Source organism: Pseudorca crassidens, chromosome 12, assembly GCF_039906515.1.
Source record: "Pseudorca crassidens isolate mPseCra1 chromosome 12, mPseCra1.hap1, whole genome shotgun sequence".
Classification (NCBI taxonomy): domain Eukaryota; kingdom Metazoa; phylum Chordata; class Mammalia; order Artiodactyla; family Delphinidae; genus Pseudorca; species Pseudorca crassidens.
In genome coordinates, this window is record NC_090307.1 from 76,227,118 (window position 1) to 76,243,315 (window position 16,198).

Below are 16,198 nucleotides of genomic sequence, written 5' to 3' on the forward strand. Positions count from 1 at the left end.
ATCACATACCCTGACATATTTTATTAATCAGGACTTAATTACAAACTAATATTTATTTTTATTGTCTCTTCCCCCACTTCAGCCACTAACTAGGATATACAGTTCATTTACCATTATATCAGCAGAGCCTAACACGGAATCTGGCACGTAGTAAATAAGTGCTCAACACATAAATGTTGAATTAATGAATGCGAGCACGCAAGGTACTTTAAACAAAATAACTAGTGGCCCTGGAATAATTTTAAATTCACAAATATTACCTTCTTGCTGAGGAATATAACAATACAAAATTGAGATGACTTACACCATTTAAAAGGTTGTGGCTTCTAGGAATCTGAACAAAAATGAACCAGGCAGAAATGCCAACTTAAGATGAAAGTGTTTAAATAAATTAACCCATCCATTTTAAATAGATTTGCTATGCTTCACTTAATTCTGAAGAAGGAAGAATATATACTTCCCATATTAATAAATCACAGCAAAAAAGTAGGAAGAGTTTCAATAACAAGGCTGTAGATACATTGAAACCCCTTTTTATATTAAAAGTTAGAATGAAAGACAAATCCAGATTGAACATAGTGACTGCAAAATATAATGCAATTTTGAACAATTAAAATTACGAAAATATACAAAATTGATGGGCAACACAGCTAGGCATTTGTACATTTTCCATTATGTGGAGAACACTAAAAAGTTCTCTACCTTTTATCCACATCAGATAAATGATTTAAACCAAATGTTTGCTTTGGAGAGTCTTAGGATCTCAGTAGTATAAAAAGCAGTAATTTTTCAGTCTGTAAACAGTAGTCGTGTTTTTTCTCCTTTTCTTTTTTTTAAATATCAGTTTTCCACACAAAAACAAAATAAAACAAAAAACCCACACAAACTAAAAACAGCAGCAGCAGCAATGAGTTATTTGGGAATTCTCTTCAAATACCAATTACATACAATTGCTGGAGAGGGTGCTTTTTACTCATGTAAGAATATATGTGTATATATATATATATATTTTTTTAACTGTACACAATTTATAGTGCATGACAATTTCCAAAAGAACAGATCAATAAAAGATATTGGCCATTTCTGCATAATTTCATTCTTTTTACAATTATCTCAAAATGTAAGAGGTTGGATGTAATTGAAATGCTACATTTAGTAGGGAAATCAACATGTAACAAAGGAAGCATAACCCCAATGTAACATTATCTGTCACTAAAACCAGTAGAGGACCCAGATGCCCCTAGGCAAGAGACTAGGTAGGTAGACCACTGGAGTCACACACTGTCCCTGAGGACCAAGGCCAGCCCACTGAGCACACATATGCTAGAATGATCACTGTCAGTTAATAGACTTGTTTCAAAGAACATTTCTATTTCTACGTATAGTATTTTTGGATATTCAAAGAAACATCATTTCAAGAACACATGCCATACACACATACCCCCAACCCCATACACAAAGTTCCATCTAAATAGACCATAGTTTTATGAAATTATGATGTTATTAAGTTAGATTCAGAATCAATCAGAATTTTTAATTCATCTTGTTCAAGGCAGTTCTTTTCTTTTGGGGTGGGGTATAACAGTTGTGGCTACCAATTAACATCAAAACTGGTTTTTTTTAATTACTGGATAGACTAGGATTTCCAACAAGTCTTATTTTGACCATGTAATTCAGTAATTTTCAAAAAAGTTTCCCTACAAGTTGAGACAGTTATTAATCACCCTACCAAATTGTGAATCTAAGAAAGTCAAAATGATAGGGACAAAATGCAATTGCTTTGCATACAGAGATTTTCCAAGCTCTTTTTTGGTTGCTTTTAAAAGAAAAAAGTATCACATTTCACTGGAGAAGTGAGTTGGAAAGGACCTTGAAGGTCTTCAAGACCAATCCTCCATCAGATATTTGAATCTCCTCATCAAATTCATTTCTTTGCTTTTCAGAATTATTAACTTTAACGGTATTTGGGTAACAAAGACCAAAAACAGAGGCACAGATTCAAACACAAAAAAGTTACCAAAGCAGTTGTATAAAATGTGTAACATTTTCAAGAGCAATGTTTATCTTTTCTGTCAAACCAACCTGTGAAGCCATAGTCTTGGGGAGCTCCAGATGAACAAAGTAAACACCATCCTGGTAATAATTCTCAAGTTTGAAAAAGGTAAACTGAACCTCAAGCCCAACTGATAACATTTCTTTTGCCAGCCTAAATCTTAAAATCTAGGTTAAATCCATATTAATATACATTCCTTCCTTTCTTCCTTCTCAAACCTCCCACTTAAAAAACACTAAAGTATTAAATCTTTACTTTCAAGCATATATACATGTATATACATTTACATATACATGTATATACGGTTGAAAATATACGTATATATGTAAAAGCATATACATATATATATATAGCTCACAAAACCAATGACACTGGTATTAGACTTGCCTGCATAAATTATGTACACCTCTCTTCTTTAAAACAGTGATTCCCATCTTTCCCAAGTAGACAAAAGACAGCAAGCTAGTCCTCAGCAGGCTTATCAGTGGTCTGCACTACTTTCCCCTCCAAACAGCTGTAAGGTAACAGAAGGCTACTTCTGATTTAACTCTCACAGGAGCTAGGATGGGGATGTCTCGGCCATTGGGATTATTAAGCTGAAAACCGACAGCCTGTGGGCATCGGAGTGATGTCCTTCAGTGGCAGGTGCTTATGCCAAATTTCATCTGAGGTCCTTTGGGTACCTGCCTTGGGTTCTGTGGGAGCCAAGCATTTGAGGAAGCCTCAAAACTAAACTGCTAATGTGGAAAGAGGGCCTGCTCCCAATCATGGTCCCCCTCTTCTTCTGCTTTCTGCTTCCTAAGGCTCAAGGACCAGACCAAAACACGCACTGCTATAATGGTAGGGCCATTCAGCTGCTCTGAGGTCAATGCTTTATGCTTAATTTCTATTGCTGCTTTCCCCCCACCCCACCAGATGTTTCTGGTGATAGAAGGGAAGAAGAGTGGGGTTCTCTTGTGGCTGCCATATGCATATGAACATGTATAAAAAGTGGTCAAACCCAGATGAGGGTCCTGCTTCTGGTTTATATACAATAATTTAATCAGTTGTACACATTTAATACCTAAAAAATTAATTCACGATCAAAGTCCTTCATGCATTTTATGAGGAAGTTCTGGATTAAAATGATGGTCAATCAGATGTAGCTTTTGCCTGGGAAGATGATGTCATTTTCTGTTGTAGAGTCATCAGTGCTTGTGGTTCACACTAACTTAAATTTTTAGTTTCTTTGTAGTCTCAAGTCTTTTTTTCAGCAGCTCCCCAATTTCCAGAAGTGAGTGCAGGTAACTGCTCTGCACCTTCCCTTGTACAGTCTTTGAAAATTTTCTCTCTTCCTACAAAGGAAACAAGAATTAGTGGTCTTGCTCAGAAAGCATTCCCCCAGATTAGAGATCCTCAGGTATAAATTAAAATTACCACTACCTCTGGTCTCACTGCAAGCTCCATCAGAATAGAGTGGGTCATTTTCAATTTCATTAAATGCAAAGATGGCTAAACTCATCACAGATGTATATTTTTCCATTTGACTTTTCACTGAGACCCCTGTTGCTTTAGCATTACCAATCTTTCAAGTAACCTTTGTTATAAATTATATCAAGTCGGAAAAGCGAGATTTCTGATTTCTAGTTTTCATCAAGAGAAAAAGTTAGGGGCTTCCCTGGTGGCGCAGTGGTTGAGAATCTGCCTGCCAATGAAGGGGACACGGGTTTGAGCCCTGGTCTGGGAAGATCCCACATGCCGTGGAGCAACTGGGCCCGTGAGCCACAACCACTGAGCCTGCGCGTCTGGAGCCTGTGCTCCGCAACAAGAGAGGCCACGATAGTGAGAGGCCCGTGCACCGCGATGAAGAGTGGCTCCCGCTTGCCGCTTCTAGAGAAAGCCCTCACACAGAAACGAAGACCCAACACAGCCATAAATAAATAAATAAATAAATAAATAAATAAATAAATAAATACTTTTTTTAAAAAAAGAAAAAAGTTAGAAAATTATTACTAAGTACTTTAGCCATAAAATTACTACTATTTTGTTATGAGCTGTACAAAGTGGAAAAATTGAGATTTCTTATTATTAGTTTCATCGGGAAAAAAGTAGAAATTTATTATTCATTTAGACTTATCACAGCCACTTTTTAAAGGCATCAAATTTACCAGTATCATCTTTTCTAGTTACAATATTGACAGGCCTCCCTCCATGTTGACAAAGTCCACGATCATGTTCCAGAGGCCAAACAACTAAAAAAGACCAGTTTTCCTAAGGCTGCTCAAATATGTGAGTTAAATATTTGCTGCACGTTTGACCTGTGGTAGAAAGCACAAAAAATAAAGGGGATGGAGTGTTCAAACACAGAAAGAAGGTTGGCTGAAAACTGGTTAGCTTTACATGAAGTTGGCAGTACTTTAAAGCCCAAAAGAAACCAACAAGTTTCTGACCCAACAAGTGGGTCATTTTATGACCCAACAAGTGCATAAAAAGGTATGTACACAAATACATTTCATTCAGTACTATATGTAAAAGCAAATGTATAGAAACAACCTAAAATATGTCCAATGGATGTGGTACATTCATATTTTGAACACTATACAGTTGTTTAAAAGAACAAGATTGATCTAGATGCAGTAGCCTGAACAGAACTCTTGAATATTGGTTGAGTGAAGAACTCATTGGTTGAATTTATGCTTCTGAATAAAATAAAGTGTATATAATTTACTTTAAAAAAACCTAACAGATGTTAGAGTACATTATAAAGTTACATTAAGACCAGATGGATTTTTAAAAAAGGGTGGGGAGGAGGACACTTCCCTGGTGGTCCAGTGGCTAAGACTCCATGCTCCCAATGCAGGTGGCCCAGGTTCAATCCCTAGTTGGGAACTAGATCCCACATGCATGCCACAACTAAGAGTTCGAATGCCACAACTATGAGCCCACATGCTGCAACTAAAAGATCCCACATGCTGCAACAAAGACCTGGTGCAACCAAAATAAATAAATATTTTAATAAGGAGGGGAGGGTGTCTTGGCATACAACCAGTTTCAGTGGATACCGCTAGGGAAGAGGAAAGGGGACCAGGACTAGAGGTAGTACTCCAGAGGCCTTGTTCATAGTGTTTCAAGTTTAGAAAGAAAGGAAGGAAAGAAAAAAGTGAACCTAATGTAAATGGAACTGAAGTTGTTGTTTTTTCTTTTTTTTTTTTTAACCCAAAAGAAAGTACTAAGCACTACATGGATCCAATATTTGGTGGCCCGTGCTGCTCAGTATGTTATATGTATCATGACTTTAACAAAATAAGGCAATATACAGCCATTATTGTTTTGTTTAATCTTCACTATAACCCTATGAAGTAGGTATTATTTTATCTGAGCAGGACACTATGGGGCCTTCCTGGGACAGGCCTTCCCCCATATCCTCTGCTTTAGCTCTTCTCTGAAGTACCTAGATAATAGTATTTGATGCAAATTTCCTGAGTTGTTTTGCAGATGTGAAATCAATCCCCCCACCAAATGGAAGATGTTAACTACTTGATGACCATGAGCACATAAGCCCCAGGCCTCCTGGAGCCTAAGGACTGATAAAGTTAACCCCTGTGACACCACCCTGTTACCCCATCATCAGCCAATCAGAGAACTGTGCACGATCTGATCACACACCCTGCGACCCTCCTCCCTCACCTGGCTTTCAAAAATGCTTTGCTGAAACCCTTCAGGGAGTTCTGGGCTTTTAGGGCATGAGCCACCCGTCTCCTTGCATGGTCTTGCAATAAACCTTTCTCTGCTCCAAACTCCAATGTTTCAGTTTGTTTCGGCTCACTGTGCACTGGGCATGCGAGCTTGCATTAACATTATTATGATTTCCATTTTCCAAATAAAGAAATTGAGGCCCAAAAAGGTTAAGCGACTTTCCCAAGGTCAAAAGATGAAGACAGAACCAGGGCTTGGAAAATCTAGCAAGTAGCCCAGAGTTAAGGATAACCTCTAGAATAATCAAAATGAGAAATCTTATTCCTCATTTCAGGAGGCAGATAGATCTTTCAACAAGAACAACCACTCAATCCTCTTGACAACAGCAGGGCTACTATGCCTGTCACCTTTGTATCCAACAGTCCTTCCCACATACCACTGAGGCAGGAGATAGATGGGCTCCAGGCTAGGCATTTACAACTGGCCTCCTGTTCACACCTCATGGGATGAGGAGAAGATGAGCTCCAGGCTGGACATTCATTATCAGTCCCTACTTACATTTCCTGAAGCAAGAGACAAACGGGCTCCAGGACTACATGTTTATGACTAGACTCCTGTCTATATTTCGAGATGTGCACCTCAATATAAAAACCAGCAACAGGGGCTTCCCTGGTGGCGCAGTGGTTGAGAGTCCGCCTGCGGATGCAAGGGATACGGGTTCGTGCCTCGGTCCGGGAAGATCCCACATGCCGTGGAGCGGCTGGGCCCGTGAGCCATGGCCGCTGAGCCTGCGTGTCCGGAGCCTGTGCTCCGCAACGGGAGGGGTCACAGCAGTGAGAGGCCCGCGTACCGCAAAAAAAAACAAAAAAACAAAAAAACCCAAAAAAACAGGAACAGGGTAAATAACCGGACACTGGGCATTTTTATGGCAGGGACAGACTGGGACTAAACCCTATTAAATGATCCAGAGGTCACACACCTCCCATCCTTGGGGCAAGGGAAACACTACGCATGTGCAAAAGCCTACACAGCGTCAAAAAGGCAGGAGATGCCAGACCATAGTAAGTCCTGCCATCTCCTCCCAGAGGCCTTTGCAGTGGGATCCATCTTAACTTAGAGGTGCGTGCGCACTCAGGGGAGGGTCCAGAAACAAATTAGCCCTGGGGTCAAAACAATACAACTGGCCAAAAAGAAGACAAAGACCCGGAAGACTGACACCTTATAAAGGATTTAAACTTCCCAAAGGCGCTACTCTCTGAGTTCGCCTGTGCATCTTTCCGCATGTACTTTGCTTTTCCAATAAACTTTTTACTTTTCTTTACCTTCTGCCTCCTTGCCTGAATTCTTTCTTGCCAAGGCATGTAAGGACTAGGGACCCAGGCCCTAGCTGCTGGCCCCTGTGGTCCAGTGGTTAGGACTCCCAGTCTGGGAACTAAGATCTTGCTTCCTACTACTGCTCACTGCTGCTTGATGCAAGCTGCCGCTTACTACTGCCTGCGTCCGAAATCACCATGGGCTCTGGCTCTGCCAAATGACTCATGGTGCACCACACAATTCACTTTCCTGCCTCTGTGCTGTTGTCTGTGCCTCCTCCTGCTTGGGATTCCTTTCCTCCATTCCTGTCTGCCTGGTGAAAATTTATTAATCCTCAGATGTCCCCTTTCCAGTGAGACTCTTTTTGACTCACTCAGATTTCTGTGCCTATATCGTATCTCCAATTTAGTAATTTGTATGCATCGCTCTACAGCCAGACTCTCTACAGTAGGTCTTTGATCATTATATTTCTACAAGCTTTAAGCCCAACAATAGTGAGCTCAATAAATTTATATCTACTTATTGAAAATCTCAAAGATGTCCGGCAAAGCCCAACCACATGAAGCAATGTGACATCTGTCCAAGTGTGCAATCCTTAAGATTTTAAAAAATAGGTACTATAATTTCGAGTTCTTACTTTTCTATACTATTCACAAAAGGGGATGGGAGTTTAGAGCACAGAATGAGTTTGCATTTAATCTAAAAAGTCAAAAGTTAAACAGCTCCAAATCTACTACTATGAATTACCAGATCTCTTTATAGGTAAAAGGGGTCCAAAAGGACTAGCAAAGACCTTTTGGCATGCATGTGGGGGCGGAAGGCACATTCCTGCCCGGGATGTACCTGTTTGACAAGGATTTAATTACTAGGCCTTTACTGGGTAACCAAGTACCTGGAAGTCATAAAGGCTAATGGCAGACACAAATGTGTTTAAAGGTGATAGAGAAGAGGGAGAGGTGGAGGTGGTTCTGGATGGTGGGACTGGGAGGTGCTACTCTCTATTTTCTAATTCTCTTGTAACAAGCATACATTTTTGTCTGTAGAGAAACAGTGAAACACTACAGAGCAGTTAAAAGGAACAAGGTAGATAAGTTACTTATATGTAACGATCTCCTAGAGACTAAACAGAAAAACAAGAGACTAAACAATATGTATAATACGCTATCATTTGTGTTTAAAGGCAAGATGTGGGGGGGAGGGGCACGGTCATAACGTACTTGCAAATGGGTTCTCTAACTCAGGAAGATTACACAAGAAATCATTGATAACAGCAGTTCCTTCTAAAAAGGGAACTAGGGAATGGGTTAGAATGGAAAGGAGGCAATTCACTGGATTTTCTTTCTTTACTCTGAATTTTTTTTTTACCATGTACATATTTTACTTTTTAAAACAATGTAAGGCTTAAAAAAAGGAAGACAAAAATACTAAAGAATTAATAATCCATCAATCAGTACCTCTAATTACCACTGAAGTCTATATTCATTCTAGTGCACATAAGAAAGCAGTTGAATATATAGCTTAACTGGCTAAAACCAAACTTCTAGCCAACACTTGTCTGCTTTCTTTAATCAGTCTTTGGAAATGTTAAATGCTCTGAGCCCTTTCCCACAGTAAGCCCTTTTTTCAAAGCTCTAACATGTTGACATTTTACAAAAGAGGGGCTTACAACCTTTTAAAGCTGGTGTGCCAAGCAAGATTCCATTCACTCCCTTCCCTAGAAGGGCCTGGGTGGAGGTCTTAGGCTAGGATGATGCCTGCCCTCAGATTGCTGGATGAGCTTCCTCATCAGCAGAGGCTTAGGTCAAACTACTCAAGGAAAGCATTTCCTCATGATCGGAGTTTCATCACTGGAACAACTAGCCAGAATCAGGTGGCTCCACCATTGCTCTTCTGGCTCCTATCAAAATCCTAAACCTACTCCAAGCTGGTACATGTTAACTCACCTGACACCATTTGTTTGTTTTATTTAATTAACTTTTTTAAAAGAATCCACTTTTTTTTTTTTTCTTGGTACGCGGGCCTCTCACTGTTGTGGCCTCTCCGGTTGCGGAGCACAGGCTCCGGACGCGCAGGCTCGGCGGCCATGGCTCACGGGCCTAGTCACTCCGCGGCATGTGGGATCCTCCCAGACCGGGGCACGAACCTGCGTCCCCTGCATCGGCAGGCGGACCCTCAACCACTGCGCCACCAGGGAAGCCCAAGAATCCACATTTTTAAAAGTGAGACTTTATCAGGGATTTTGCTAGCAGAATTTTAAGAAACCAGCCTAAAATAATGATCAGGAGAAAACTGACTAGTACCTTTGATTCCATACTTGTTTCCATTCCTTTTTGGCTGGCTTGCTCTGGCCTCATTATTACTGACATAATTAGTTCTGATGTCCAGCATCTTTCCTTTTCCATGTGATAACTGCTGGGCTGGCAAAGAAACCAGCCAATCCAACAGCAGGTAAGTTCTCAGTCAAGGAGATTGTCCCTGAATCTCAAAAGTATGGCTGGTTTCCTATGGTGCTCAAAACAGGGACAATACTAATTCTACTCTTCAACAATTCATCCGTTGTTTTCATAGTAAAAGAACACCCCCAAAAATGTATTCAAAGGTGGAAAGCGGGAGGGGGGATGAAGGGAGAGGAGACACCACCACCACCAAGACCACAGCAAAAAACCAGTGCCAGGCACCTTCTAATCACAATTCCCATAAGGAGAGAATAATGAATTAAAAATTAACTTGTCCCTGTGATAACAATAAGAACACTTGAATATCTATATATAACTTATTGCTGATCAACTATAGTCTCTTACCATACAGTCTCTTACCAGTGAGAGGGAAGTGTCTTCTAAAATAAGTTCTTCAAGTTTAAGTGCAATTAGATGTGTTTCAAGTCCTTTAATATGATCCACAACATTCGAAATTAAAGTCTGAAGCCCAGTAACATAGTCTTGGAAACTGGTAAAGACAGGTGGCTGGAAAAAAAGATTTTTAAAAAGTTGAAAGATTATCAAACGTATTTCTCCCATGCTATATCACATAAGATATACTAATTTCATGCTATAGCATTACTTAATTCTATTAATAGTAACAGGATGGGACTTCCCTGGAGATCCAGTGGTTAAGATTCTGCACTTCCACAGCAGGGGGCACGGGTTCAATCCCTGGTTGGGGAAATAAGATCCCACATGGTGTGTGGTGTAGTCCCCGCAAAAAAAAATAGTAACAAGGATAGATATAGTTTTGGATATTAAGAGAGTCTCTCAAACCAAGGTAAATTTAATAGCCACCAAATGCTAACTCAGTAATGATGACTTTTTTTCAGTGTGGTTTTATTTCACTCTGGGGAAGTAGAGGTGAAAAAACAAATAAAAAATCTTAGTTGGTCATTATTCAACTTCAGGTTGGGAATCTCCTAGAACACTAAAGGAGATGAGAAGAACCAAGTCTTCATTTCTTCTCTTTATGTCTTTGAGATTTCCTCTAATGTTAATAACAGAAACAGAAATTCTAAATTCTAATGGAAAAAATGATGGGTGACAACAATCAAGAAAATTCTGAAAAAGAGCCGTTAAGGGGAACTTGCCCTAATAGATATTAGGGTATATTATAAAGTTACATCAAATCCCGATGGGACTGGCATATAAGTAAATTGACAAAGACTGAAAGAACACAAATCCCAAGGTAGAGCAAAGAATATAAAGGAATTTAAATGGTTACCTTTCAAAACAGTGGTTTTCAAGTGGATGAATGGTACTGAATAGCTAGCTAGACATATTGTGAAATATAAAATAAATAAAATAATAAATAACAAAATAAATTCCAGACAGATTTAAATACTTAAATTTTTTTAAAAAATCCATCGACGCACCAGAAGAGGATTTAGGTAGTGGCTTTTGCGATCATAAATTGAAAAGGTCTTTCTAAACATAATACTAACCTAAGAACTGTTAAAAAAAAATCTTGGGGGAGTGGCAATAGGTGGGTGGGGGAGTGGGAGGTACAAACTACTGGGTTAAGATAGGCTCAATGACGTATTGTACAACATGGGGCATACAGCCAATATTTTGTAATATCTGTAAATGGAAAGTAACCTTTAAAAATTATACAAGAACTAAAAAAAATTTTTTAATCACCATACATTTGGAAATTATTGAATAGCACCTAAACAAAACAATGGTCAAAGAATAAATCACAAGAAGTATTAGAAAAAAATGTTTGCTATGTCAGATGAAGATATGAAGTACCAAATTTGTGGGATAAACATAAAGTGGTGATTAGCAGCAAATTTGGAGTCCAAATCCCATTAGAAAAAGGATAAAACCATAAAACCAATGATCTAAGCATTAATTCAAAGGAGTTAGGCATGACAAAAAATCTTATTTTTTAAAAACTACTATACTGACAAAAAAATCACTCAAGTTAAAAGACATGTCAAACTGAAAAAAACTGCATCATATATGAAAAAGGATTGTGTTAACACTACTATGTTAAGAGTCTAATAGCTCAAAACGTATCAATGGAAAAAATACTACCACCACAATAGGAAACTTGGGCAAAGACAGAAACAATATCAAAGAAATCCCAGCAGTGATACAATTTAAAAAACAGATAAACACAAGAAACCTAGCCAATCAACTAGTTAAGGCCAGCTTTTCACTCAAGAAGTCTTCTTTGAAGGTGCAACATCAATAGAATTTTTTTAACGCAAATTGGAAAAAGGAGAGTACCAATGTTTGCCTATCAAATGGGTAAGGATACAGACACACCACACCACTGGGGAATGTAAAAACAGGTAACTCCAGCTTTTTGAAAGTTCGCTTCACGCCACTTAGCTTTCACGAAAGACCTACATTAGTACCTGTTTTGGCTAACCAAAAGAAATCCAAAGAGGATTTTTGCTTTCACAGGAAAAAGGCAGCGAAAAGCGTTTGCAGCAAGCTGTTACAGAAGCAGCGCACACCCTTAGCAGCAAGAGTGGCACCGGAAGTGCCACTCAACATCAAGCCGCCACAGCGGTGAACTATGTCTGTAAGCATCTGTGCTTTATCTCAATTTAATTTGTGCATCCATTGTCCTAAGGTAATTGCTTCTTCCCTTTATGCCACCTGGGCTTACGAAAGGTTTCAAAGGAATGCTATACTTCTGGATAGCAGGGAAACCTGTATACATAGTAATGTCAGATCTAAGAGATAGCCTAAGGAAATCATATTATAAATTCATCTTGTGTTTGTCCTTTTTTTTTTTTTTTTTTTTTTGCGGTACGCGGGCCTCTCACTGCTGTGGCCTCTCCCGCTGCAGAGCACAGGCTCTGGACGCGCAGGCTCAGCAGCCATGGCTCACAGGCCCAGCCGCTCCGCGGCACGTGGGATCCCCCCGGACTGGGGCACAAACCCGCCCCCCTGCATCGGCAGGCGGACTTTCAACCACTGCGCCACCAGGGAAGCCCTGTCCATATTTTAATAGCAGCACTATTTATAATATTAAAAGAAAATCAGAACTAAACATTCAACAATGGGAATAAGTTATGATATATTAATATAACAGGATAGTACATAACTATTAAAAGTAATGAGATACATCTATATTTGCTGAAATGAAGAGATGTCTAAGATACCCTATTAAGTGAAAACAAAAACAAATAGCAAAGTTGCAGAACTTTCTACAGAGCATGATTCTGGTTTGTATGCAGTGGCTATCTCTGTTTGCTGGGAAAACGGGTGATCTTCACTTTATTCATATATTTAGGTTACACTGACAATCAGAAAAATAGGCGGCTATTCTCATTTTTGGAAATTAGAAAAGCAATAACTACAAAAACTCTCACAAAATTCAAATACCAAAAGCTATTGACAAGTACTAGGAGTGTAGGTTTTCATTAGAAGAGAAAGTAATCACACAACTCTGATCAATTCTTTCAAACTGCACTCATGGTCTGTTAAATTATCTTGAACAAAGTGAAGGAGAGAAATGAATGAATGGCAACACTCAGGACAAGTGTCAAATCTAAAATTGTTACTGAATTGTGCAGGAAGTTAATATTACTAATAAATCCATCAACATTTTCAAACGACAATGTTACTATATTCCTACAGTGAACAAAAATCTTCCATTAATAATAAGATAAATTCGAACATTAACAAAACAGCATGCCATTAGAGAATAAATCCTAAACATCGTTCCTTATGAAAAGGATATAAATTATGTTAATGTTTTACACATGCAAAAATTAAATCAATTAAGATGGGAGGAAACTCCAAAATTGAATACAAACAGAAATAGATGAATCTTATTTACATCACACTAATATAATCTGAGTTTTTAATTCCAGTGCTTTTACAGAGTACCTCAACTGTCTACATTCACTGGAACATATTCTAAGGACAAAAAAGAAATGCAAAAATTTGAACTTTATTTAGTGGGTTTGTTATTGGAACTGGTAGTGGAACCAATGTACTAATTCCAAAACTATTTAGTATTTATTGTAAAACAGCAAATGAATAAATATATTGATGCTGTTGGGAACCATGGTTCTTACTCTGAAAAGAAAACTACAAATATGGAATGAGGGAAGGAATGGAAGGAAGAACACTGATATTGGACTAAAACTGGAGGTATCAGTAAGAATTAATTATTTAAAACTCTGTGTGTGTGTGTGTGTGTGTGTGTGTGTATGTGTGTGTGTGTGTGTGTGTGTGTGTGTGTAAATAAATTTCCTGTCTCTCTTCATGGCCATTAACTAGAAACAGTAAAACTCTAATAGCAATTAGTATACCTAACAACTAGATCTTGGTATTTTGAATACCATTCCCCATAAAGGAACCAGGGTTCATTGAAAAAAATGACTGATTTCAGTTCAGTGGGTGAGTACAAAGTGCTTGGAGCATTTTTGTTGTTTCAGACAGTAAGGGCTCAAAGACCAATGTTCAAGGACGGGAACCAGCTTAAAGTGGCTCCCATTAGCCAAATCTGTGCATCCAAAAGAAAATGATGATAATGGTTTACAAGGTAAATTTAAAAAAGAATGAGTCCACAGTGATACTAAAATAGTGATATTAAAAATATACAGCTCTATTTTTACAGAATGCCAGTTAATAAATGATAAATGATTGGTAGAATTTTTTTAAATCACCATTGTGGAACCACCAAAGAAATAAATGATTCATGCAAGTTAGACTAACAATGGATGTTAAAACCAGTGGGTGAAAGGCTGGTGGGGAACAGAATATTCAGAGTCTCAAAGCATCATCTCACAGATTAATTACACGGGGAGGAAAGACACTCTTACAATAAAGAAATCCGGCAGACACTTCCTTTATCAAATAATTAAACCTGAAATTATCAATAATGGGACATAACAACATTAGTGCCTCCTAATTCAACTGCTAAAAAGGACACAGCATCTATGTTTAACCTAAATCTATGGAAACAATTAGCCAAATCCAGACTGTGGGATAGTCTACCAAAAACCTTGCTAGACTTTTCAATAATAAAGACAAACAAAAGCTAAGGAAGTACGCTTGATGAAAGAAAGGTACAGAGAAATGACAACTAAAAGCTGTGTCAGATCCTTAGTAGGATTCTAGTATTTTGAAAAAGACTATATAGGATGTAACTGGGATAACAAGGAAAAGGTTAATATGGACATTATAATATTATTGTATCAATTTTAAATATCTTGAGTATAAAAATATCTTGAGTATTATGGTTTTGTAGGAGACTGCCCCTGTTCTACCCTGGTGTGTTAAGTATCACAGTCTGTACTTTTCTTTCAAATGGTTCAACAAATGGGGGTGGGGGAGGTAGAGAATGAGAGAGAGAGAGAGAGAGAGAGAGAGGAGAGAGGGGGAGAGGGAGAGGGAGAGGGAGAGGGGGAGAGAGAGAGAGAGAGATAAAGCCAATGTGGCAAATTGTTAACAAGTGGTGAATCTAGGTAAGGATGTCTGGGTGTCATTATACTAGTCTTTCAGCTTTTCTGCAGGTGTATATTTTTTTTTAAAAGCTGGGGAGAGAAAAGGAATGCATATTGGGTCCTATGATCTCTTACAAAATGCAGGAAAACAGTGAAAAGAAAAGGCAGCATGCAGCCAGATTGTTACTTGTGTTTTCTCTGTTATTACCATGATGATGCTGGTTTCTTTTTTCTTCTTCTTCTTTTTCTGTAAATTTAATTTGTATGGTCGCAGGACACTCTCACAGTAACTGGACACCCAAAGGATAATAGAAATAGTCTGAAAGAGGAAAAATTGCAAATTCATCAATAAGGATTACACTCAAGATATCTATCAATAACAAAGATTATGAACTATACAAATTCTATGCAAACAGCTCTTCTATGCAAATCTCTTCAAGTTCTCTTGTAACTCTCCACTCTCTAATTTCTACAATCACCACACTGATCCAGGTCTTCTTCATCTCCCACTCAGAATACTGTCTTTATTCTTTCTTCTGGCTCTCCCAGCTCTAAACTCATCCTCTACTCCAGTGGTCCCCAACCTTTTTGGCACCAGGGACTGGTTTCGTGGAAGACAATTTTTCCATGGACGGGGGGATGGTTTGGCGATGATTCAGGCTCATTACGTTTATTGTGCACTTTATTTCTATTATAATAACACTGTAATATATAATGAAATAATTATACAACTCACCATAATGCAGAATCAGTGGGAGCCCTGAGCTTGTTTGTTCACTTGCCACTCACTGATAGGGTTTTGATATGAGTCTGCAAGCAACTGATTTATTATGGTCTCTGTGCAGTCAAACCTCTCTGCTCATGATAATCTGTATTTGCAGCCACTCCCCAGTGCTAGTATCACTGCCTCAGCTCCACCTCAGATCATCAGGCATTTAGATTCTCATGCGGAGCACGCAACCTAGATCCTACAGTTCACAGTAGGGTTCGCGCTCCTATGAGAATCTAATGCCGCTGCTGATCTGACAGGAGGCAGAGCTCAGGCGGTAATGCAAGTGATGGGGAGCAGTTGTAAACACAGACGAAGCTTCGCTCACCTGCTGCTCACCTCCTGCTGTACGGCCCAGTTCCTAACAGTCTGTTAACAGACTGGTTAACAGTCCGTGGCCCGGGGGTTCAGGACACCTGCTCTACTCAGCCCAATTTTCTTTCACTTCCTTGCAGGAGATGGGGATCCATTAACATCCTTTTCACTG

General features: G+C 38.9%; 1 protein-coding gene across 2 annotated transcripts in view; it reads right to left on the reverse strand.

The window, feature by feature from the left end:
- Window positions 1–517: 517 nt before the first annotated feature.
- The window catches only part of NAA25 (N-alpha-acetyltransferase 25, NatB auxiliary subunit), a 73,760-nt gene continuing 58,079 nt past the window's right edge, over window positions 518–16,198 (reverse strand). Inside the window, exons 22-24 of one of the 2 annotated variants that reach the window (XM_067700613.1) lie at window positions 15,151–15,261; window positions 9,859–10,005; window positions 518–3,387 (exon numbers count right to left, since the gene is read on the reverse strand). In XM_067700613.1, coding sequence (XP_067556714.1) covers window positions 3,265–3,387; window positions 9,859–10,005; window positions 15,151–15,261 — 381 coding nt within the window. In that variant the 3' untranslated portion in view covers window positions 518–3,264. Of the gene's footprint in view, window positions 3,388–9,843; window positions 10,006–15,150; window positions 15,262–16,198 lie in introns of both variants that reach the window. The other variant, XM_067700612.1, reaches the window with a different exon arrangement.